This window comes from Gadus macrocephalus, chromosome 10, assembly GCF_031168955.1.
Source record: "Gadus macrocephalus chromosome 10, ASM3116895v1".
NCBI classification, from domain to species: Eukaryota; Metazoa; Chordata; class Actinopteri; order Gadiformes; family Gadidae; genus Gadus; species Gadus macrocephalus.
In genome coordinates this window covers 15,947,433-15,970,885 of record NC_082391.1, presented here as the reverse complement: position 1 = coordinate 15,970,885, position 23,453 = coordinate 15,947,433, and the positions used below count along the sequence as shown (strand labels likewise).

Below are 23,453 nucleotides of genomic sequence, written 5' to 3'. Positions count from 1 at the left end.
CCTCAGGCCGTGCCTGAACACACATCAGGTCGTCAGCGGCAACCACGCCGCCACCACAACAACAACAACAACTGACCAGACAAGGACATTCTGGGGGTCCCTGAGGCACAGTCCCCCCCCCCCCCCCCCACATGCACACTAACCAATCAGGTGATGGTTGATGGCAACAGGGAAACCGAACGCATCATGCGACTGTTAGCACGCTCATCAAGCTACAAGCTAATGGATGCTAATTAGGATTTCTCCAGGGACGCTGTCTGACGCACACCAGTAGGCGTTCATCGTGAGTGATTGTACGGTTCACTTTCATTTAAATTAACGAAAGACAAGCCCTCGGTGCAGTAACACCTGCACTCATGTCTGAGGTAACAACATAGATTTAGCATGTATTTGTAAACAGTGTAATAATTACAGTGATCAAAACCGCTCGTAGCAGACAAAACATGACTGGTTAGCGGTGATTCAGCGATGCCTTGCTTCGTCCTGTTCCAACGTATTTTTATCCTGCCCATATCAATTTTGCCCCGAAATCCATATCAGTTCGTTGAGCCAAGGGCATCTCATCAATTCGGCCCCACGGCCCCTAGGATGGTCTTCACATAAAGTAGAAAACAGCAAAGCCGGCCTCCATGCCGAAGTCTCTTACTTGGACATAGGATAGATGTCATCATAGTAAGTAGCCTCGACCCTATGGGGACAGACCACAGATCAGGGTTGGAGGTTGGGTCGTCAGATGGTGGAGCAAAAAACTAGCAGGCCTTTTTTTTACGTTTAGAAACAGAAACTCATGGAATATTCCGGTTCTTATGTACAGTATGACTGCTGTGGTTGACATGAAAGCCTATAGGCTAATTGGGATCAGGCAGAAAGCAGCCACACAGGTGCAACTCAAGGATGGAAGTTATATGAAAGGGAATAACAATTTGACAGGCACACAAGAACTCATTATTCTGCCGTCAAACGTGGGAACAAAAATTGTGTTTTACTGACTTGTCGGGAGCCTCCATCTGCAGAGTTAAAAAGAAACAGAAAGAAAGTGGGGGGAAACAGGGGAAGAAGAATGAGGGTCAGAGATCAGTGTTTTGCGAAAAAACAGAACGTGTCAAAATATGACAGCAGTTGCGCACAATAGAAGAAGAAAAAGAAGAAGAGGCTTTTTTTGTGGGGAGGGGGGATGCAGGGCAAAATGCACACGAAGGGTGACGGAGCAGACAAGGCTGTTATTGTCGACCGGGCGGCATAATGGAACTCATTGTGTTGGCGTCAAACAGCCTTCTGCGCTCCTTTAGCTTGTCACTCAGACGCACATGGCCCGGGCTCGGTTCAGGACCTCAAGGAACTCCTCCTAATGCCTGTCCGACACGTCCTGTAACCCCCCGAGTTATGTGAACAGACGTGACATTTGCCATGGAAACTCTCAACAGGGTTCACTGTTGTCCAAGCACTTCAAATATTGCCAATCGGGGCTTTAATACACAGTCAATAATGGTAAATGTCACCATGTGCATCTTGATACTAGCTATAGGGCTTCACAGAAAACATGGCATTGAATCTGGCTCAGGACTAACCGTCCATCACATACAGTCTGTGTATGTTCCCTGAATGGTTTGCAAATGGTCTGAGGCCGGGGGGAAGTCACGTTTAGGGCCCTTTTTTGTTTCATTTCAGTCTTTGTTTTTTTTTTGGAGGCAGGAATGAGCTCGGCGAAACAGTGGAACGTCACACATCTGTTTGAGGTCTCCAAGTAAGGCAGTAAAAAGTAATAGAGCACCACCACAGTAAGAACGCCATGAGAACTCAGCAGATTTTATGAGAGGCTTCTCCGAGGCTAAATACAGCAACAGACATTTGGCCAGCGCCACGAGCCAGGTCACTAACAACTCCCCGACAACTGAGGCCACATTCACCCCCCCAACCAAAGGTACAATATGACCATTTCATGTCACACGGTTTGCCTAATGCAAACGCTTTTTGATCCATTCTAAAAAAACTCATGAAAAAAATCCTGAATAGCCCCCATTCTGCGGTGATTGTGTGAGAAACAATTGTTTTAAAGAGGCGTTTGGATTGCCACGTAATCACTTCTGATGAGTCGCGTGGCAGGACCTATAAGGTACAACATTAACAATGCATTATGGCTTCATTCCTATTCCAGTCTTCAAATATAGCGAACATTAGCGGGGGAAATTACAAAACCAAAGCCTCATATACCCCAAAGAGTCTTCAAAGCATTGCGCCATTCCTTTAACAACACTATGCGTTACGATAACAGCATTTTTGGAATCTGCATTTTTGTTCATATTGGATGTTGGATATTTAACCATTAGCCAGTTCCAGATTGGTCGAGAGTCGTTTGTGTTTTCCGCCGTACGCATAATAAAATCCTAATTAAAGTAATCATAAATCATCACACGTAAGTGTCCTTTCTGCATATTCCAAAACTTCTTTCGTCCCACAAAATTACAGTTGGAGCAAATTCTCCGGTATAATAAGTGTAACTATATGCAAAAAGAAGAAGTGTCTGGCACTTGGTGGGTGTTTTGTATCATTGCTGGCTTTGTTTTGAATAAACCACCTACCCCTTGGAAAGATAAGAATTGCTTTCATATCTGGTATGCTCTGCTGTGAGGCTGCTCATTAAAGATGATAATCAGCTTGTTCTCTGTGATTGATTTAAATAGCTGGCAGAGATAATGGCAATAAACTCCTTTTGTAATTACCTGTGCCGTCGTCTTGGCTACGTCTCGCTCCGCGTGTTGCCTAGTGCTCAACGTATACACAACCTCCCCAGTAACTGGGGAGGAATAATGTATTAACTCACTAACGACCTAACCAACAGTTTTAAACACAAGCTTCCCTTTGAGACGTTATCACCATTTATATTCTTTATTATTTTTTCCCCCTTTTATAATATAAAAAGTGATGTAATATGAATGCGTGAAATGCAATAGGGAAAAAGAAGAAAACACAGGGCCCATGTCTGCTGCCAAAGCCAGCTGTTATCCACCTACCCATTGCGTGGCTGCTGTACACTGCCCAGACCATGCGAGCGCTGAGTGTTAAGCTTAGGGGAGTAGGCCACAGGCTTAATAACAGGGCCCGAGTTGCCACTAGCACCCCCTGCTGCAAATGGTCTCGCCATCTTGTTAATGGCGGTGCTGGGGGCAAAGGAGTATTTGGGCTGAACCGAGGCACGGGCAATTGAACCCTGTATGGGTGGGAACACAAACAACGCAAAAAAAACAACAGCAGCACATCACGACATGCGATTAGAATTTATCTTCAAAAAACACACACACACACACACACAGACAAACACTGACACAAAAACACACACTCACACAACAGTCAATTCCTTTTTACTGATCCTTTTTGGCTGTTGCACAATCCAAGACTCCACGTCAGGGACCATAATCATTTTTCATTCAGCAAATGAATGCTGCTTGCCGCAAGACTGTGCTTTGTCATAGCAAGCCGACATTTGTCTTTGCACGGAGGAGTGCCTAAGAAGTGTGAAGACACACAAGCAGCATTGTCTGACAAATATTTGTTTTGGCAGTCGCCCAGGAACGGGCCAGAATAATCTGCTGTGCCGTTAGAAATACTTCAGCACGAGACGTTTTGGGGTGATACATTTAAAAGATGAATGACAGTCAGCGTAATGAGATTTCACGCTGAGTGTTAAGCGTTTACGGCGTAGAGAGAGAGAGAGAGGTGCCTGCTACCCATATGGAATTCTTCCACCTTGTGGACAGCTTGGGTTCCAGCTCATTTGCTGAAGAAATATAGTCTTGTGCCAAAACGCTTTATCACACTGCAGGGGCCAGGATGACATGAGTGTGGTCCGTTTCCTGGACAGGTCCGATCTCTTTCCCCAAACTGTTTACTGATGTGTCAGATAAGAGTGACTTACTTCCGTCCCTTAAATTAAAATTCTTCAGACGTGATATCAGGGATTGTGCAAGGCATCACTTGACGTGGCACTCCAGCATGGCATTTCTATATCATTCACATCCACAAAACAATCCCCTTTCGCCCGGCCGGCCCAGGAGATGCTTTGGTGATGCATGGAACACACGACTCCCAGAGGACCTTGGGAGGTGATTGAATCAGTACGAGTTCAATCACAAGACGACATAACATATTGTTGAGGATGTCCAAAGGCAGAGCTTAAGTGCTTGTGAGGAACAGAAGACTTTCAAATTGCATCATCCGTCAAAATAGTCGGGCAGAAGACCCTGGGGAGAGAGGGGTCTCTTTCCGGAGCAGGCTACATTGGACGGGCTAATTCATTGCGACTCTAACCACGCTGATCACTTCACCGGAGCATGCCAGGGCGCGTGCGGACACCAGGGGTGAACACACACACATCTTACCTTCTGCTCGCCGCCGGCATTGAAAGCCCTGGAAGAGAAGCAGAGAAAACGATAATTAGAGCAGAGAATTGCACCGGTCTGATATTTAATTGAACTCTGATTTAACGGCCCCAATCATAGGTGCTGTCGTGAACACAGCTGCCCCCTTTTTTGGGGGGTTTGAATCAGCATAAAAAGGGAAGGCTGTTCGGGGCTCAGTATGTCATGAAACTCCCGGGCTAAATCCATATTGCATTATATTGCAACTCAGTGAGGCGTGACTAAATTAAACAGCTAAAGGGAAATGAATACAATGTGCATTTCTTCTACGGTCGGCGTTATACGTGCACACGTTTTGTAAAACACGTCCTCACTCGTCAGACCTACAAAAGGTGCTGGTGAGGTAAAGTTTCTTGAACGCCAACGCAGAAATTTGGTTTGTGAACTAACTGGCCACTGACCAAAACCAAGCCATTTCATCATTGATAGGAAATAATTGTTTTGTTACTTTTTTGTTTGAACTGTTTTAGTGGTTTAGTGCAAATCGTGACAGCAGTGTCGAAATACAGTCACACTGAATCGAAGCACATTCACAATCAGCACATTAAATAGCTATTAAAACAAGCCTCTTTTTCCCCCCCTCTCTCTCTCTCAATGAATCACATGAATATTTATCAGGTGGGAACTGCCAACGTTTGTATGAAGGGGAACAGCAGTGCTTTGCATCTGGGTACAATTTGCCCTTAAAATGTGTTGTGTCACTGGTGTATAATTTGTCTTCAGTTGGAAATTACGTTGGTTCTGAGGAGGTAATGCAAACACCAAATCATCTTAATCAATCTAGGGGCATTTTTCAAATCCAACGGGCCCTGAACTACCTAAGCCTAATGAAAAACAGATTCATTCATCAAGCAAATTGCAACAATGCTGTAAACCTCTACCCCCCACCCCCCCCAGGTTCCACATTACTCTGGAGTGCCGTCCTGGACTAGAAGCACAACATCAAACTGGGCTCATTTGAATAATATTAACATGGCATTACCAGTAAGCAGTGAGCCTTACTGTACGTAATGTCTGTCACCCGCTTCTGTCACAAGCCTCTAGGCCGCAGTGCGACGTGACAGGCCTGCTGTCGAAACAGTCATGAGACCCCGTTGTGTCGGGTGGCCACGTGGGAAGACACACACTCGCACACGCACACAGAGAAACAGCGGACAGACAAACACATCGGACTGTGTTTCCTGTAACTGCTAGGCTAAATGTAACCCGTTGCATCAGCCGTCCCCTAATAGAGCATTGTTGAAGACAGGATGACAACACAAGCCAGCAGGGCCTTACAGATAGGGGGAAGACAGTGACACAAATGGGGAGAGAAGTGCAAGCAAATGCAGCGGCGTAGAATATGTGTATGACAGACCCATTAGAAACCGATGACAAGTTGAGCCAGTGTGACATTCCTCCCCTTCGTTAACTGAACTTGATTGTCATTGCTTGGAAACCCATTTTGACAAGTCAGGCCCAGGGGGAAGGGAATGCAAAGCATGGGTTTTTATGCAGCATGAAATGGGAGAAAGAGAAAAAAGGGTTGAGATAGCAGTGTGTGGCATCATATTTCTTACGGGGGAATTGCATCAAAATGAATAAGATGAGGGAATCCATTTCTGGGAATATAGTAGCGTCGGATAATGGGGCGACGTCCCCCCTCCTCCCAGGCCGTAACCTAACACTCAAAGTATCTTGAGGTTGTTTCCCACACCTTTAAAGAATCACTTACTCTTACTTTCCCTGCATGGGCTCCGCCTGAGTGTTTGCCGTCAGGGAGATATTTCCCTCAGAAACCCCAGGGACCAACAGGCCCCCACTCATACTACACGGTAGGAAAGGTCACTGGCAGAGGAACCCTTGAAATATGGGCTAACTCGGTCCCCTGGGATGAGAAAATGATTGAGAATGGGAGCTCTGATATTAATTGTGCGCCTACACTTTCCATTTTGGGCAGACGAAGATCAAGTGAAATAAGGCGAGCGGCCAGGGTGGAACAAACGCGCCCGGACAAAATCCCTCTCACGCCAATTTCTCTCACACCGTGTCAAAAAAACATTAGAGCAGATATTAGAGAAAAAAAAATGCTGATTCGAGTTGTGTTTGCAAAAAGTGATAATATATGATGGTGTACAACTCCTACGATACAAGAGTTACCAGAGAAAAGAGGATGAGACTTCAGTTAAGACCTATACACTTATCTTCAATATTGCCTCTTGAAAAAAAGAGAAATGTGACGAGAATCATGTGTGGTGTCTCCAAAAGAGACTGGTGTCACGCAGGCTCATGCAGCTCAGGGCGATCACAAACGCTCAGACAAATAAGGAGAGAACCAGACGAGCGATGGAGAACGGCTCGCTGTGACATGGAATCGATTCAGATTAGCCAATAAGCTTCCCATTTGTTATTTCTAAAGCCTTTTTCGGTCAGGAGATATCCTAATAGAGATGGACTTCTGTAAATGGATGTCTAGCGAGTCGTTTTCTTGATTTAGGGATCAGAGGTGACTTGAAGTGCATGGGTTTTTGAGCAGGTCAGGGTTTAAAAGGCAAGTACCCAAGTTTCGGCTACATTCGAGACAATCCCTTATGGCGCATCCCGTGTCCATCTCATTGTCCAATTAAATGGTCCAACAAAACATTCATATCACACGTGTTGCATGTCTGCACCAAACAGTCTTCCTAATGGATCGTGGTGCAACGGGAGCGTTTATCTATCGAGTTAGATTGTTTCAGTCGCTTCTAAAGAACGGTGTCGTTCACCTAACCCCAGAGATATCCAGCCAAAGGCAGCAGGGGCTACATATCAAGATAAATTTGATATAGGGGCCTATGACAGGGGTATTACATCTGACACGCACACAATAACCAACCGGTGACCCCCGCTCAACCTGTGACTTCATCCTGTCTACAGTGTTGTCTGAGAGGGTCTACCGCGATGCCTCAAATCTGTCCTGCTCTGGTTTTATTATCTGCCCTCCAGACTTTCAGTCAGGTTTCCTATTTTGTCGGGAAAAACACTCGTATTCGTTTTGCCCTTGTTGTGAATAGGAAATAAATAAACAAACCAACAGAAAGAAATATGATGCCAGATTTCTGAAACCCGGGCCTGTTTATATTCTAACTCCACTATTTGGGGGAAGAAGTCTTTGATCCCGAAAGTCCCGAAGAACATTATGCCAGGCAGACGTATTAAAAAGAGAGTGTCGACAGTGAGTATATTGGTCCTCCCTTGAAGGGAAAGGGACCTGCTGTGTGTTTTCACTTTCAGACCTAGCCTTGACAAGCCCTGGGCCTCTTTAAGCATAACAAATATCTGCAATTTACCGCTTGAAAGCACCACGGTGAGTCTCAAGGGCCTCACCTTTGCATTTTGTCCAAGAGTCAATACCCTTTAGTTTTTTCTATCAACTTCTGCTTCATATCGAGTGCCAAGGCATCTCTTGAGGGGGGAGGGGGGGGGGGGCTTTTTGTTATAATTAAGCTCTAGGTAGGGAAAAAAAAACATTTGGCTCGTTCTTCAGAGAGATACTTCAGTAAGAAATTCCTGGCAGGAGTTATGTGAGTAGGTACAGCACAGACGAAGGACAACTTATCCAAAACTGATCAAATAAAACGTAAAAAATAAATAATCATTTTCCTTGTTTCAATTTTTGCTACAAAGTGCTTTTAATCTCCCAGAGAGATTTCACTCCAATTACATTATGAGGTGGATTCAACATAGGGCAACGTTGCCTATGTAAGAAATTATTCAAAAGGAAATTTGGCCGGCTGCAATGTTTACTAATCGGATGTTTAGAAAGGCATCTCCCAAATTGAAATGCAGTTGGAGAGTACTTTTGTTTGGTTCTGGGATACATGTTTTACTCCTACCCTATCTCTCCAATGCAGGAAAAATAGAACCGGTCCAAATCATGGTGATTTTATGATGAAATACGCCGGATAAAATGGCAATACTGTGGCAATTTATACACCTTAGTCAGGAGGTTAGTCTCAGTGGAAGCACACGGGCGCGTGTGCGTAAGCATGTATGTAAGGCAGTATGTGGGTGCTGGCATTTATGTTAGCCAGTGTGTGGGTGCTAGCATGTATGTAAGCCAGTGTGTGGGTGCTGGCATGTATGCAAGCCAGGGCGTATTAACCCAAAATCATGCAGTTCTTTATTAACGTCCTAGCATGTCTTTGTTTTGTTACGGTTAAAAATATGTCCCCGGATTTAAGAAGACACCGGTCGTAAAATCCGATGTTATTGCCGGTTCCACCCCCCCTTCCTAGAGGTTCACGGACACTTAAGGCTTGTGTGCTACGGACTTATCTCCTCTGGGCCAGAGCTTCTTACCTGCTGAGGCTGAGGCTGAGCGAGTCTGTGGCCGCGCGGATCTGGTTCTGAGCCTCCACATGGGTCATGTCCTCCGCGTTGATCTCACCGATGGACACCACCCAGTCTCCGACCCCCACCCCTGCCTGGGCCGCCTTCCCTCCTGGGGTCAACTGGAGAAACACACACAAACACACCAGCGGTTATTTTTTTCCGATCACATCAGCTCAAGTGCTTCAGCTGTCAGGTGGGGAAGTCAGTGATACAAAGCACTTCTTCTACACATGCACAACAAATTAATGTTCAATTATGAAGCTGATTTTATCGAGGATTTGCCCACCCACAGACACACACACACACACACACACAGACACAGACACAGACACAGAGAAACACACACACACACACACACACACACACGGAACAAGACATCCCATCAAAGCTATGGCCCCAGATTTAGCATGCGTACATACATAAGTGTCAAGCCTGGGTCATTGTTGTGGCATATCCGATCACTATCGCATTGACGAGAAAAATTGAAACAAGCTTATAGACGGAACTCAGAAACAGCAGCAGACAAAACAAGTCGAGAAAATAGACCAAGAAATGTGAGCGCAGATAATGTCAAGAGACACGCGATTACACAAAGCTCAAGGGACGCACGTTAGTTTGGACGCCACAAAATCACAAATAGACAGACAATATTTTCCCATTTTATGTTTTCAGATTAGCCTGTCTTGACAGAGGGGAAGGCAGACAGAGACAAAAATCCATCCTCCGGAACCCCTTTTCACAGCACTATGCACAAATTAATTAAAAACAAGTCTCATGGTCATTTGTGTTTGTTGCAAACACTCTTGTAATTAGTTTGGGGAGTTGTGCACTGCTCTGCGGAGGGAACTTCCTGAGACATTGGACTACTTACAGACCAAATTAAGTTATCTCACGCACATGACCTCACCACTGCTCAGGCCCCTGATTCAATACAGATGTGACCTTGAGTTCACAGTGAGCTCATGAAAACGAAGGAGGCAACTTTGCGATGTCTTAGTAACGTCGACGTGGTTTACTGGCAGAGAACCTGAGTCAACGCAGCCAGACGTCCCCGAGTCACCGGCTCCTTTGACTCATAAAGGGATGACACCTGTGTTGATGGGTCACGTGTTCCAAATACGCTGGCGGTACAAAGGTCGTCTCTGCCCTTACCACTAACCGGAAAGACACCGCACAGCTTTGATAGGAGAGACTTAAATGCAATGTTGGGGGCTGGGGGGGGGGGGTTGATGGTAGGGGGTGTTGTGTCCCTTTAAGCCCTTAATATAAGGAGAGTGCAGACGCCAAAACATGTTTAGTAAGGGCTTAGTCAGTCTGTCCCCGAGGCTTAACGAAACTCAAGACTTGTGTCAAAGTCTCAGATAACTGGGAGTACAAAGTATTGCACATCAGATAAGGGGGGAGTGAGCGCCAACAAAAAAAAAAAAACGAAACTATCGGGATTACTCTCTGATGTCATGGATCCCTGCTCGCGTTAGCTCATCAAACAGGGCGGGCGACTCGGCAGCTTCAATCAATAGACGTCTGCCATGTTCAGCTAAGCTATCACACATGGCGCTTTGATTCGGCGCCGGTGAAGCACAAGTGTCGCTAATGCAATCTGGAAACTGAATTTGAGGTTGGGGGTAGGTGGGGGTTAGGGCTTGAGGATAAGATGCCAACTTTTTTTCCAGGTGATTTTCGTTTTTTGGCATTGCACTGGAAAATACATACACAAAAATACAAATAAAAACTGATTGTAAGTACCAAAAAAGGGGGGAAATTACATCTGCATTTAATGGCTTGGAGTCGTCATTATTTGGCCGATGTTCAGTAGACGGCTCGATTCCCTTCGCCTTCTGAGTCGCAATCACTGGAAGCAATTATGTGATCGAGAACATCGTTTCTCCATTTCAAGAAACACTTCAAAGTGTGGCTCAATACGTCGAGACTAAAGCAACGAGTGAAGGAAGGAAACTAGATAGACTCCGTCCTGTAGGCCTGCTGTTGTCAGCAAGGCCTCACTGCCAACAAGGTTCTTCAGGACCTGAAAGGGGGCATCAAGGTGCTACACAACAAAGAGAGAGGTGCAGGAAGTCACCAGAGCTGATGGGCATGTGGACTAAAGTACTATTGACTTCCAAAAAAAGTAAAAGTGGGGAAAGATGAAAAGAACGGGGAAGCTATCCGCTCACATGTTGCTGTGTGTGTGTATATGTGTATGTGTATGTGTATGTGTATGTGTGTGTGTGTGTGTGTGTGTGTGTGTGTGTGTGTGTGTGTGTGTGTGTGTGTGTGTGTGTGTGTTTTTAGGTATAAGCATGTATATTTCCATGTTTGTGTGTGTGTGGCGCTAATAGGTATAAGCCTGTGTATTGTCAGGTGTGTACGTGTGTGGTCTCATGTATTTGCAAGAGCATTTTCATGAGGATGTGTGTGTGTGTGTGTGCGCACTGCGAAGGCATGTGCACGCGTGCACGCCGGGGTAGCTGACGGACGCAGACACCTGCGCTGCTCGCTCAGACTCGTTGCGCTGCAGCTGCTCTCTGTCTTCACGAGGCGGCAGCAGTAAAGTTGCTGTGCTCAGAGCTTTGCCCGGGTGGGAGGGGTCTGCGGGCAGGACGGGGGGCATACTAGACACCCTATACCTGCCCCCCCCCTCCCCTCTTTCCCCCCACCTCCCCGAATCCTCCTCGGGTCAGTCAACACGCCGAAGGACAGTGTGGAAAACAAGCCCTGTCCATGCAGCACATTGCGTCAATACCTCCGATCGAGTAGGGGGGGGGGGGGGGGGGGGGGAACTCACACGGCAGGCCTGTGGTGCGGCCACCTATTCACAAACGATGGCTTTTTAATAGGACCCATTCGTCTCCAGCCGCGGACAAACTCGCAACAGCTGCATTATACATCACGCGTACATACATCATCATAAATGATTCAGGGCAAATATGACTGTTGATCATTCGCGGGGATATCTCGAGACACGTTTTATGGCACGGCATCATTTATAGGACCAGAGCTATCCATAATTGAGGAGTTAGGCCTAATAGCTGGTGGCCCGCGTCTCTCTCTCCCGAGCACACTCGGACAAGCGGGCGACGTTGACAGAGATATTTTCGTGGGCTATAAAATTTCAAAGACATGGCCAACGGTTTTCCGAGACGCAATATTTTGGAATTCATCCATCAGGCGAGTCCCTTCACCGCGGGAGGGAGGTGGGGGGGGGGGGAGGGGGGGGTGCTTTAGATACGCTCTGTCTCGCCATCCCACACGATTAAGTTAGACTTTCTTTCTCCGTTGGTTAAACAAATACTGCTGGAGTTCATTGAAAGGGAGAGGGAGGGTTGGGGGGGGTTGTGAATGTTAGGAGCCATCCAACTCCCTGGCAGCTCCAGCTTTTTATTCCTTCCCCAGCTATTTGGGGGCCCAACGAGCTGTCTGCCCTTACATCACTGGCAATAGCACAGCTGATGCAACGTCCATAAATATCCCTCAGAGAAATGGAAAGGCAAACCTACAGACATGTGGTGCGGGCGGTACCGGCTGGGCCAAGAACAGACAGCCCAACACTAACCCCCATGGAAAATACTCACACACACCGTTGTTACACGATCAGCGTCCAAATAGCCGGCGAGCAAACACAATACCTCCCATGGAGACTCCATCAGATGTCATTGAATTATTTATTTATTGAGGTTAGCAGCAAAAGAAATTATGTATTTTTTGTTTACACTCTATAAGAAGGGAGTGGGACCCAGATGGCCAGAGACAAATAAACAGTACACACTTTAAGACACACACACACACACACACACACACACACACACACACACACACACACACACACACACACACACACACACACACACACACACACACACACACACACACACACACAAAAGTGCCGGGGAACACTCTGAGACATAGCCAGCTGTGGAGGTGTTGACGAACGTTCAGCTAATCTCACCCACTTGCATATTAACATGACATCATCTGTGGTTACCTCCTAGCCTATGGTGGGACTCCAGTGTTCTCTGTGCTGGAGACCCCCTGGCTCTTGGGGTTTCCTTTGTATCCAATAATAATAACGCTTATGGAGTCCCAGTGTCGGGAGATGAGAGATTAATAGTGGAGATGGATTCTCATCGGGGAACTGCTTGCTGGAGGCTACGTCTGCGCGTGTGTGTCTGTGTCTGTGTGTGTTTGTGTGTGTTCGGCCTAACAATCTGTCCTGACACCGACTTAACTGGGGAAGGTATTGCTCGGGGTTTGGCCCATTGTGTTGTGGAGAGAACAGGGCGCCAGAGCCAGACAACACATCAGACGCTGAGTGGGGAAGAGAAGGGGGTGCTCTGTTGGTAGGGACAGGATGGATATGTGAACAATCCCAGGAATGCTGTGAAAAAGCTTAGCATTCGAGGGCCAGGGAGTACATAGGGAGGAAATGGGAAAGTAGTGAGCGTTTTGTCATGAAACTCCCACAACTCGCTGTAGAAGCAGGACAAACATCCTCAGGACTTTCTGAAATCGAACAAACAAAAAAAAAAAGAACAATTGCTCTAATTTACAATAGTTAGAGCGAGGGGGCGATAGAACAAAGAGCTCAAAAAGATATTAACAGAAACCAGATCAGCCATTGCAAGACCAAGTCAGCCAAATAACTATTACCGTAGTAACCATCCGTTTGTCAGACCTCCCGATAACTCAACAACCCCCCAAATATTTGCTAATCCTCAAGTGAACACAATAAAAACACTTTGCAGCATTGATCTTTCTGGCACTATCAATAGTGATCTCTTTGCCCCTTAGCATTTAGCATAGCCTTTTGTCCTGTCATTCTTCGTGTTCTTTGCTGTGTAATCTCTCCTAATAGAATCCCTTGCAAGAGATGCATATCTCATGGGCTTTGAGAGTCAGACAAGACCACACACTGAATACAAGCTCTGTTAGCCAGGGATCTCTAGGTTTGGCTTATCCCACAGTCAGTCATGTCAAGGTAGAATACTGAACATCTTTTATGTTTACTTCCTCTGGATGGGCTGTTTCCATTCGTGTGTCATGTCTGTGTGATTCACTGACTAGCCCTTCATGACAACATAGTAAAACAAAAAGAGCCGGCGGCCTTAAAAACACAAAAGACAGAGAAATTCAGAGAACTACTCAGAGACATATATCTTCTGCTCCGGTACCCTAAAGCCTAGAAGACTAGGGGAACAAGCGAGGGGTATATTAGCCACTAACCAGTCATTAAGTCCCCCCTCCTCTCCCACACCTCCCATTACATCATTGTTTTTGCAGGCCTGGGATCCATCATCGCCCGCAGGCTACCATGTCTAACAATGAAAGGATATATTAAGGGGATAAGGTTGGTGGGTGAGACTTCCTAGAGAACTGGATAAAAAACAAGAAATAAATTACGGACAGGAAGGAAAGCAGTCGAAATGTATCGTGGCTGTGGGGAAATAGTACACCAGCTGATGATTAGCCAAAAATAATATGAATAACAGTGGAGCCAGAGCAGTGACATTCCTCCTAGTTGAGTTGTGAATCACACCCCAACAATCGCAAAAGTTTAGTTTTAGGCATTCATCACACAAAGATCCTCAAACTCTTTATCCTTATTTTAGGCTATGAGAAACTATTCACTGTCATGCATCCAATGGGAGCATTCCGTTTGTTAGTTTTTTCCTCACGACTTTGACGGCTGCCAGCACGACAGGCAGGTATGAGACATGTACTGACAGGACCGTGACAACCGCTTCCCTCGCTGCAGCTTTGTGTCAATTCGACAACTACTTGCTTACACACAATAACACTACCTTGCAGTTATACCACGTCAATAAATACACCGGATAGAGCCGGTTCTCACAGTACGACAATTGTAATGTTGTACCAAGATAACTGGTGTTGTTGTACTGTGATGAATGTTATGATCGAAAACTCAAATTAAAAACGGCATGTTGCTATGACGAGTATTTTCCGTTGGGTATGTTTGGAACACTATGATCGGCCCAGGTAACTTTTAGAGACTGGAGGTCATTTTGGATGGATTCACACCAGGCTATCAATCAACTTGTATTAATCTCTGTTGCAGAAAATTGCCAACATTAATTGTCATATGCAAATCTGTGTGACGTTTATAGGTCAAACAGGCCTCTAAAGTCGCAATAAAACACTGCCAATGAAGACGAAGGCATAACAGAATGTCAGGTCTGTATGAGCAAATCTCTGGCAGCGATGTTGGAATGATTTTATGAGCGTGTGCTTGTTCACATTTGTGAGTGTGTTGATAAAACACTGCACTTATATGGTAAGGAAAGTGTTGTAGCTCTTTTCCTCACTGACCAAAGTGCACAGAGTATTTGAAGATCCATTTGGTCAAGGTATTGTAAGCGAAAGGAAAAGCAAAGTGTTCCAAGAAAAAACACATGTCTTTGTAAACACTAAGGGTTGGGAATTCAAACAGTCACAGTGTCAAGACGCAAAAATTATAAACACACCAATGTTACAAGCACAGAAGCATGAATCCAATAACGAGACACATTTCCAAAGTCTTCAAATAGAATCCATCTCCATGAAAACAGAATAAACAACTAGTGGACACACTGACAGAGTCCTAAAGACATTATAATGAAACAACATAGAAAAAAAAACTAGAGTTGATCGATGAAAGGACCCGCAGGACATTATAAGCGATAAATAAAAACCAGGAGATAAAGATATTCTCATTCTTACCCTTGAAACAGTGAGGGGCATGCTGAAGTCCTTCCCACCCTGCAGTCTGAAGCCCCATGGTGCCGGGCCAGCTAGGGTAATGCTGTAGACGTTCATGGCCTTGGGTAAGAAATAAGGAGAAATAAAACAACACACTTTATTATTCTGATAGCGCTGGATACATGATTAAATCATTCATTTTTCGGTATCAAACAAGTATTCCAGGTGCCGCTTGAATACATTTGCATGGAATGGTTCCACACAAATTAGCAGCAAAATGATATTGATTCGTCACCAAGATATTTTTTTGCTGCTTATATGTGCGGAACCCTTCCTTGTTAATGTATTAGAAGCAAAGTGACATCGTCACCAAGATATTTTTTTCTACCCAGAACAGGTGTAGCCGGTTAAAATTCTGATTATAATGTATCGTTAAAAAGGTAGGTGATGGGTGCAAATTACTTGTCAGACGCAGTTAAATTATGGCCATTTGTGCTAGAAAGTTATAAACATTGATTCCGACACGGCAGGGGGAATTCACTATATTTCCCAGGTAGGAACTTCATTTGTGGGAAAAGTGTCAGAAACCTATACCCCACATGACCGTACATACAGTAAACAACGACAATATACAAGTATGAACCAATAGATAGACACACATTCATCATGAATTGAAACTATTTAAACCCATGCTGTTATGGATGTCCGAATCTAAAAACAAAATGAAAAATAAGGCCAATGTCATTTTAAGAACCAAGGGCAACTTGAGACCCAGATCAATGTGGCTGGGGCTCACCAAGTGATTCGCAGGCCAGCACCACTGACCTCTGTACCTGTAACCCCACTCCAACTCATGCTCCTCCCCCAGCCCCATGTCGAAAGGTACCAGCGCTCTTTATGACAATTTGGCTACCTACGGATGTGCCCATGCAAACCTACCTTAAACTGTGGGACTGGCCAACAGCCCAGACCAAGGAGAAGAGTAAAAAGCGGGTGAGCTTAGGCAAGCTGACTTTTGTGCTATAGCTCTCTCTTGCTCACTCTGTTGGCAAACCCAACCCCCCCCCCCCCCCCCCCCCACACACACACACACTCTTTTTTTTCTTGCGACACAGGCAAGCCCTTGCCTCTACACTCCTCAGAGGCTATATAAGGAATGTAAATCTACACCAAACTATTTCAGCCCAACACCCCCATGAGTCACAGAGGGAAGGGGGCGAAAGAGAGAGAGAGGGAACGACTACTCTACCTAAGGCACCAGAATTGCACACAAAAAAGCACAACAACCTAATCTATTCCATTATATCCTACTGTATTCTGTAATATGCTATTCTATTCAGTTCCACAAGAAAGCATAAAGGAAACCCCATGAACTACAACAGTTTAATATACTCGCAAACTTGAAAGAAAGAGCAAAGTATAACTATACCAGCAATTAAGTTCTGTCCTCCTAATTGTAAAAAGTACTAGGATTGACTGATAGTAACACATACCAAGAATACAAAGAATTATGAGGAAAAAACGGTGGCACTACATTTAAAAAGGTCTATCTCATATCTCTCTCTCTATATATATATATATAATACTTGGCTAGAGCTTTTATAAAAGGATTATATTTCACATTATATCTATAAAAATGGGTTGCCTAGAAATAAGCCTACTAATGCCGTGCATACAAACACAAAGTGGGTTACGCACAAGACAACTTAACCAGAGACTAATTTATGACCTCCTACTAATAGTAACAGAGGTAGAAGGATCTTAGCTGTTGTTTCCTTTTTAAGTTAACTCGGTGTTGATTCCTCGATGTCTGTTCTACATTTTACAGGACATCAAATCAATAGGAAGGAAAACATGGAAAACAAAGTGTACCAAAGCTATAACATGGCTATGACATTACTGAATCGATGACATTTTAAAGAAAGCATATTAGGTTACAGTGTCAGGAGCCCATAACTTTAGAAAAATATATGAACCCCTATAGATACACGGAGAAGGCCTACTGATTATGGTATCTACATTATTCACACAGCATGTGAATGAGGTCAAGCCCGCAACATAATGAAGACCTATTGGAAATGAATGAATGGACATGCTGAACCAATGACCCGCGACTAAAAGAGCAGACATGCGAATAGCGAAGTAAAGGGGAGAGATAACTTTACCAGATACCCAGTAGGCCTATCTCTCGTAAATGTATACATTGAAGACCTAAAATAAACCTGGACGAGCTCGCAGCCCAATGTTGGCGACTCGCCTAGCCCCGTTTGCGGAAAAATAACGAACAAACCTCGAATTCAAGTACGTCGATCATCTAATAAAGGATGTGGACGACACTGGGACAAACACGGCGAACTTTGGAAAAGTTTTTTCTCCACCGCTTTGGGCCTGTAGAAGAACAGCCGTCCCGTCACTTTCTCCACGAACCGGACGGTGTTTTAGAAAAGTCAACCCGTCTCCAAGACGCGAACTTCAGCCAAACGTGTTAGTTGAATCTTTATCATGCAATAAGCCCATCGGATACATGCAGAAAAACGACATGCCTACCTCTTGTCCCTCTCTCTGTTCTTCGCCAGACATCGTAGTGCTACTTTTGTCTGGATGTCGGATGAAGACTTCAATCAATATCAGTAGGGGCTGTAGACCAGCCTTTCGGACTTCCTTAAAGCAGACGTCAGAGAGGAACCGTGGATCCCTTCTTGAGCAGCAGCGATCATTCCCTGAAATTCCCTTTATGAGCCGACGGTAACGTCAGCAGGTCACATGGGCCATGTCTACATTTCTCACTCATTCTGCATGTGTTATGTATACGTGTATTGATGAACAAAAGGAAACATAACATAATGACAAGCAAGGAGCCGTTCACAGGCGGTGGTTGTTTCAATAAGAGGTAGTACAAAGATTATATACATTATATATGAGTATAATTCAGTTTGAGTGGGCTTTAGAATATACAACACTGCCCGCTAGCATAGTGCTTTTACAAAACATATTCTGTTTATATGAGAGGAAATGCGAGAGTAATGTTGTGAGACATAGAAAAAAATATGCTGCTAAGAACATATCTCCACTAACCTTACTGAAGTAAAAAAAAATCATGTAATACATATTAGAAATTATTCAAAATATGACTTCTGCTAAGAAAATGTAGGTGTTCTCACCAAAAACAACTATTGACATAGTATAAATCAGTGTCCTTCATGAGTTATTGCGTTGACCTCTTTCCACCAGCAGATGGAGACAGAGTCAGGCGGAGTGGGCGTCCTGCTCCATCACTTGACTCCAGACTGGTTGAGCGAGTGAAGAAATCATGAATCATCACTCAGGATTATAACCCAATATAGACCATACCAGACGGTGGTGGCTTATCATATACAATCTTCACACCTCTTCAAAGTCACACCATTTGTGTCTAGTATCTAGTGCATATATATACACCGGTCTTTTTTTTATTACAATTGTGTGCACTTATTAGTCCTTCAACAGTCCGTGGGATCGCCCTGCTCACCGCGCCTAGCTGGTGTCCAACTGGACTACAAACTTCACTTGTGTGGAAAAGATGGCTGACAACGGAGTGCACACCACCGAGGAGGACCCTGCCGCCGCTTTCCTGGCTCAGCAGGAGAACGAAATCGCGGTGATCGAGAATGACGACGATGGGTTCGGAGCCCTGGAAGGAACCGACGGCGAGCAGCCTCCCCAGGAGCCCCTCTACGGTCCGTGTTGTGGAGCTAGCGTTAGCTCACAAGTCATTTAGCTTTAGGAAGCCCTGACTGACGCCGGGCTGCTAAACTACCGATGGGTTGAATTGGCATGGTGGTAGTGACATGAATACATTTAGAAGTGTTGTTCCCCGTGTTGTTATGTGGTAACGTTACATTTTGACAGCACTATTAGATGGTAGCTATACTGGCGCTAGCTCGCCTAAGGTGATACGTGTTAGCACGTTAGCTTGCTTGCTAGCGGCGACCTAGTTTGACACTCTATCATCCATTGTGAATAGATCTCAACCGCTGTGTACACGTCCCTCAAATCGTGTTATATGCAATAAGCACGTATGGTTTAAACATAATTCTTGATAAATGGTTTCTCTTCCGGGTACTATACAGAAAAAAGCCTGTTTAAAGGGGGAGGCATTTGCCATGTCACGTCATCAGTGACCAAACAGGTGCATCTACATTTTTTTTGCCCCCAAAAAAATACACATCTCTCAAACTGACAGTTGCGGAACTTGTTATTACCTGAAAACAACCTGGATTGTAAATTGTCTCTAAAGATACGCTTGTTTCTATCTTTTAGACGGTTTTGGTGAGGAACCTGCCATAGTCAACGGGGATATGTTCCCGGTAAGTTTGTTTTCTTTTAAATATAACTACAACCTGCTTTTCCCTTTCCTCCAAGATATTGATCTTAAAATCCGTTTCAATAATTCATGACATGCTCCAATACAATAGTGCTTATTATAACTCGGAAAATATGCAAGTGAGTGCTCAATTTATTCACTAAGCAGTGATTGATTGCTGATGATGCAGAGGAGTACATGACATTTCCCCACACATCCCTAACAGGAGTCCAATGGCCCAACTGACAGCTATGCAGCCATCGCTCAGGTCGATCAGCTGAGGCAGGAGCCGGAAAGCCTACGCAAGTGGAGGGAGGAACAGAAGGACCGCCTCGAAGAGCTCGGTAGAGAAAACACAGCAGATCTGCTGATATTTTTACATTGCAGTCAATATTGGATACTGAACCGTCTCACACCCTCTTGTAGACAAACACGGCATCACATGCTAACGTGGGTCTCTCCTCTTGCTCTTCAATAAGACTCAGCCTCCAAGACGGCTGAGGCGGAGTGGAAGGAGAAGGCCAAGAAGGAGCTGGAGGAGTGGCATGTGCACCAGAATGAGCAGATGGAGAAGAACAAGGCGAACAACAGGTAAGAAGCCCTTATGGGTCACCTGCTCTTCGGACAGGTGTGAAGGCAAATTCATTTATTGGATACCTGCCGATGGTTATATCGAAAGGTTAATGAGAACATGATTCAATATTGTGTGAAATGTGTTGGAAGGATTTTATTCTTCTACTCTGACCAAATCCTAGCATTCATTTGCGGTTATCTTCACTCTCTGAGAGTTATCTGAGTTTTCTGTGATATGTTAGGTCTTTTATGTGTTTTTATTTATTTCAACATTTTCCCATTCTCAATTCTTCCTGCACATTAAGCTAACCTCTCCTTTTCCTCAAACTTTCCAACAGACTCTGCCCAAGTCTTGCACGGTATCACTCTGCACCTAGTCGAAACCAGTTTCCGCTGCTTCCATTCGAAGCACTGAGAGAAAAACCGCGATGAGATCTTACTAGACTGATGTTTACATAACCAAAATGAGCAGGATAACAAACAGGAAGGCCTTTGGCTTAAAGGGAGTGGAGTGGAGTGTATGATTACAGTGAATGTAAACCTTTAATTTCTACCTTTCACAATACAATTTAGTCCAATGTAGCTGACTTTGGGGGTCATCCATTCGAGATATTGTCATTTCAAAACATATTTGGAAAGATGCATGCAGATACTCATACTACAAATAGCAGGTTTAACACCTTTTGTCTATCCACCTTCCGGCCCTTTTAACCAACAGCCAGGACACTGTTCTGCATCATGTGCTTCTAGACTCATCTCATCAGTGATGCTTCTCTCATTTCCTTAAAATAACCTTCAAGCTTGCCCTTAATTGCTTTTGTTGTTTGTATACCTACACTTACTGTTTTCCTGTCTCCTTTTCCTTCTGCTTTCTCTGCCTTGCCTACGCACTAGGATTGCCGACAAGGCTTTCTACAAACAGCCCAACGCTGATGTTATAGGCTTTGTGTAGGTTTAGAAATTCCTGTTGCTTTTATGTTGTATTAGAACCAAAAACCTTTTAGTTACTAGTACTCCCTAGTTCCTAGTACTCACTAGTCCCCTTGTTCGCTGGATGCATGTCTCCAAAAGTCATGTTTTACTGCATTTACTGTTATCTTAAAGCATCATAAAAATCCTTTTGAGCCAATGGGCTTTCTCATGAGCATTTGCAAGAATTGCATGAGGGGACTTTTCCTCATAAGGTGTATTAGGGTGGACTCACACTAGGCCATCTGGCCGTGGCCGTTTTCACACCTAACCGTGCTCAACTGGCCCCATTGTTCTCTGGCCTGCACTCACACTAGGCCATCTGGCCGTGGCCGTTGGCCATCGCAACTGTGGCCTGGCCATGGTAGGCTCTTGTACATACGTCATCACGTCGTAACACGTCATCACCAAGCGTCCGCTGCATGGACCATAATAAAGTCTGCCGACAGTCAGAGTTTTAACAACAATGGACAACAACACAGAGAACACAGTTCACACTTTGCTGAGTCTGTTGCTTATTTGGAGCCGAAATGCCCAAATGGCTAACAGACACTCGACTTCTCTATGGGACCAACGTGAACCAACAGTTGAACCGCTTGACGCCATGTTTACCGTTTAATGGGGAAGAAGGCTCGTCGCCTTTATTATGTCCATGGTTGTCGCATGGACTATACGTCATCCAGCTCAGGTTGCGTAGCCGTGCGTGTGCGCGTGTCGGCTCATTAGCATCTGTACCGCGGCGGCCCGTACTGTAGCAGCACACCTCTCCCAAGTGGCCAAATTGGCCTGGCCTGTCCAGACTGGCCACCCTCACACTGGCAGATTTGAGCACGGTTAGGTGTGAAAACGGCCACGGCCAGATGGCCTAGTGTGAGTGCACCCTTATAGTATGTTCCAATGATAATCCGTTTCTCCCATCATAAGCCTTCACTTACACCTCTTTTCTGTTCCCGTGTGTCTGGCAGAGCCTCAGAGGAGGCTCTGATGGCGGAGAGTGACGGAGGAGACACCGGAGCCCTAGGGACCGAGTGGGAGCGGGTGGCCCGCCTCTGTGACTTCAACCCCAAGACCAACAAGCAGGCGAAGGACGTGTCTCGAATGCGCTCGGTCCTCATCTCCCTCAAACAGACGCCACTCGTTCGCTAGTGCACTCATTTCATCCATTTAACAATGCCTTTTTTTGATTTTCGCTTTTTTTTATTGAGTTAGCATCACACAAATGTATATCCTGCATAACTTTTGACGCGTTTTCCTGATATTTATACCATTTTGAAAAGCAGACCGGTATGTTACAAAATTGTTGATGAATGGGAGAGAAGATAGTCTGTTCAATTTGGGTGGTCATCCTTTAGCTTACCATAGCTATACTGAAGTAAATATTGTTACTGTATAAAGTTCTCCTTTTACTTTGCCCTTGCATTTAACAAAGTTACTATGTTAATTGACCGCATGCTTTTGCCAATTTTGATGTGCCGTGGTTCTTTTTTTATAAATTAGCATTTTAGGTCACTTAATTTTTATTGAGGTTAAGTCAACCAAACAGGAAATAGATTGTAACCAGTTCTGCCTGTTGGGAAAGAAAAACATAACATGCTGTTATAATTTGCTGTCTGGATTCCCGAATTACGTTTCAAATCTCGAGAAATGTAAACGATCCAAGCATGTGGCCTTTTTAATTCTGACCTGCTACTGTTACCGTTTTTGTTTTGAGTCAAAAACATGTTAATATTTGATTAGAAATGCAGCAAGGGGTTTCACAACATGTACACAATCTTCAACAATAATTTGCATTCTTAAAGGGGTTTTCATTGGATTCAAACAACTTAATTGAAAATGTTTTGTCCAACACTAAGTTAAAATGTAATTTTAAGAGCAATGTAAATGTTTATTTCAGTAGAACAGCCTATGTAGTCATGTTTCACGTGGTGCCTATATGGCCATTATGAATACTGAGGGGTAAAAACTATTTTAAGCGAACTGGAAAGAATAAAAATTACGGAATCACATTTGACGTTTAATTTACTGAGTCACACTAACAGGCCATCCCACGCTGCTCTCAATGGTGTTGCATTCTATCAAGAGCTCTTACGGAAAACCTAAGAGCTGTT

The 23,453-nt window shown here is 44.7% G+C and overlaps 2 protein-coding genes across 5 annotated transcripts in view; one reads left to right on the top strand and one right to left on the bottom strand.

The window, feature by feature from the left end:
• The window catches only part of pdlim7 (PDZ and LIM domain 7), a 30,319-nt gene extending 12,122 nt beyond the window's left edge, over positions 1-18,197 (bottom strand). Inside the window, exons 1-5 of one of the 2 annotated variants that reach the window (XM_060062804.1) lie at positions 18,009-18,197; positions 15,483-15,581; positions 8,736-8,887; positions 4,377-4,404; positions 3,012-3,208 (exon numbers count right to left, since the gene is read on the bottom strand). In XM_060062804.1, coding sequence (XP_059918787.1) covers positions 3,012-3,208; positions 4,377-4,404; positions 8,736-8,887; positions 15,483-15,581; positions 18,009-18,041 — 509 coding nt within the window. In that variant the 5' untranslated portion in view covers positions 18,042-18,197. Of the gene's footprint in view, positions 1-3,011; positions 3,209-4,376; positions 4,405-8,735; positions 8,888-15,482; positions 15,582-16,400; positions 16,560-18,008 lie in introns of those variants that run through there. The other variant, XM_060062805.1, reaches the window with a different exon arrangement.
• Positions 18,198-18,681: 484 nt separating this feature from the next.
• Positions 18,682-23,351, top strand: cltb (clathrin, light chain B). Of its 3 annotated transcripts, none has more exons than XM_060062811.1 (6): positions 18,699-19,177; positions 19,761-19,807; positions 20,030-20,147; positions 20,283-20,394; positions 21,271-21,324; positions 22,311-23,351. In XM_060062811.1, exons 1-6 carry the CDS (start codon positions 19,021-19,023, stop codon positions 22,489-22,491), a joined length of 669 nt encoding a protein of 222 aa, XP_059918794.1. In that variant the 5' UTR covers positions 18,699-19,020; the 3' UTR covers positions 22,492-23,351. The 3 variants fall into 3 exon arrangements, with proteins under 3 accessions (XP_059918796.1, XP_059918794.1, XP_059918795.1); XM_060062812.1 differs by lacking the exon at positions 21,271-21,324 and adding an exon at positions 20,715-20,735 and having other exon boundaries at positions 18,700-19,177; XM_060062813.1 differs by lacking the exon at positions 21,271-21,324 and having other exon boundaries at positions 18,682-19,177.
• Positions 23,352-23,453: the final 102 nt, after the last annotated feature.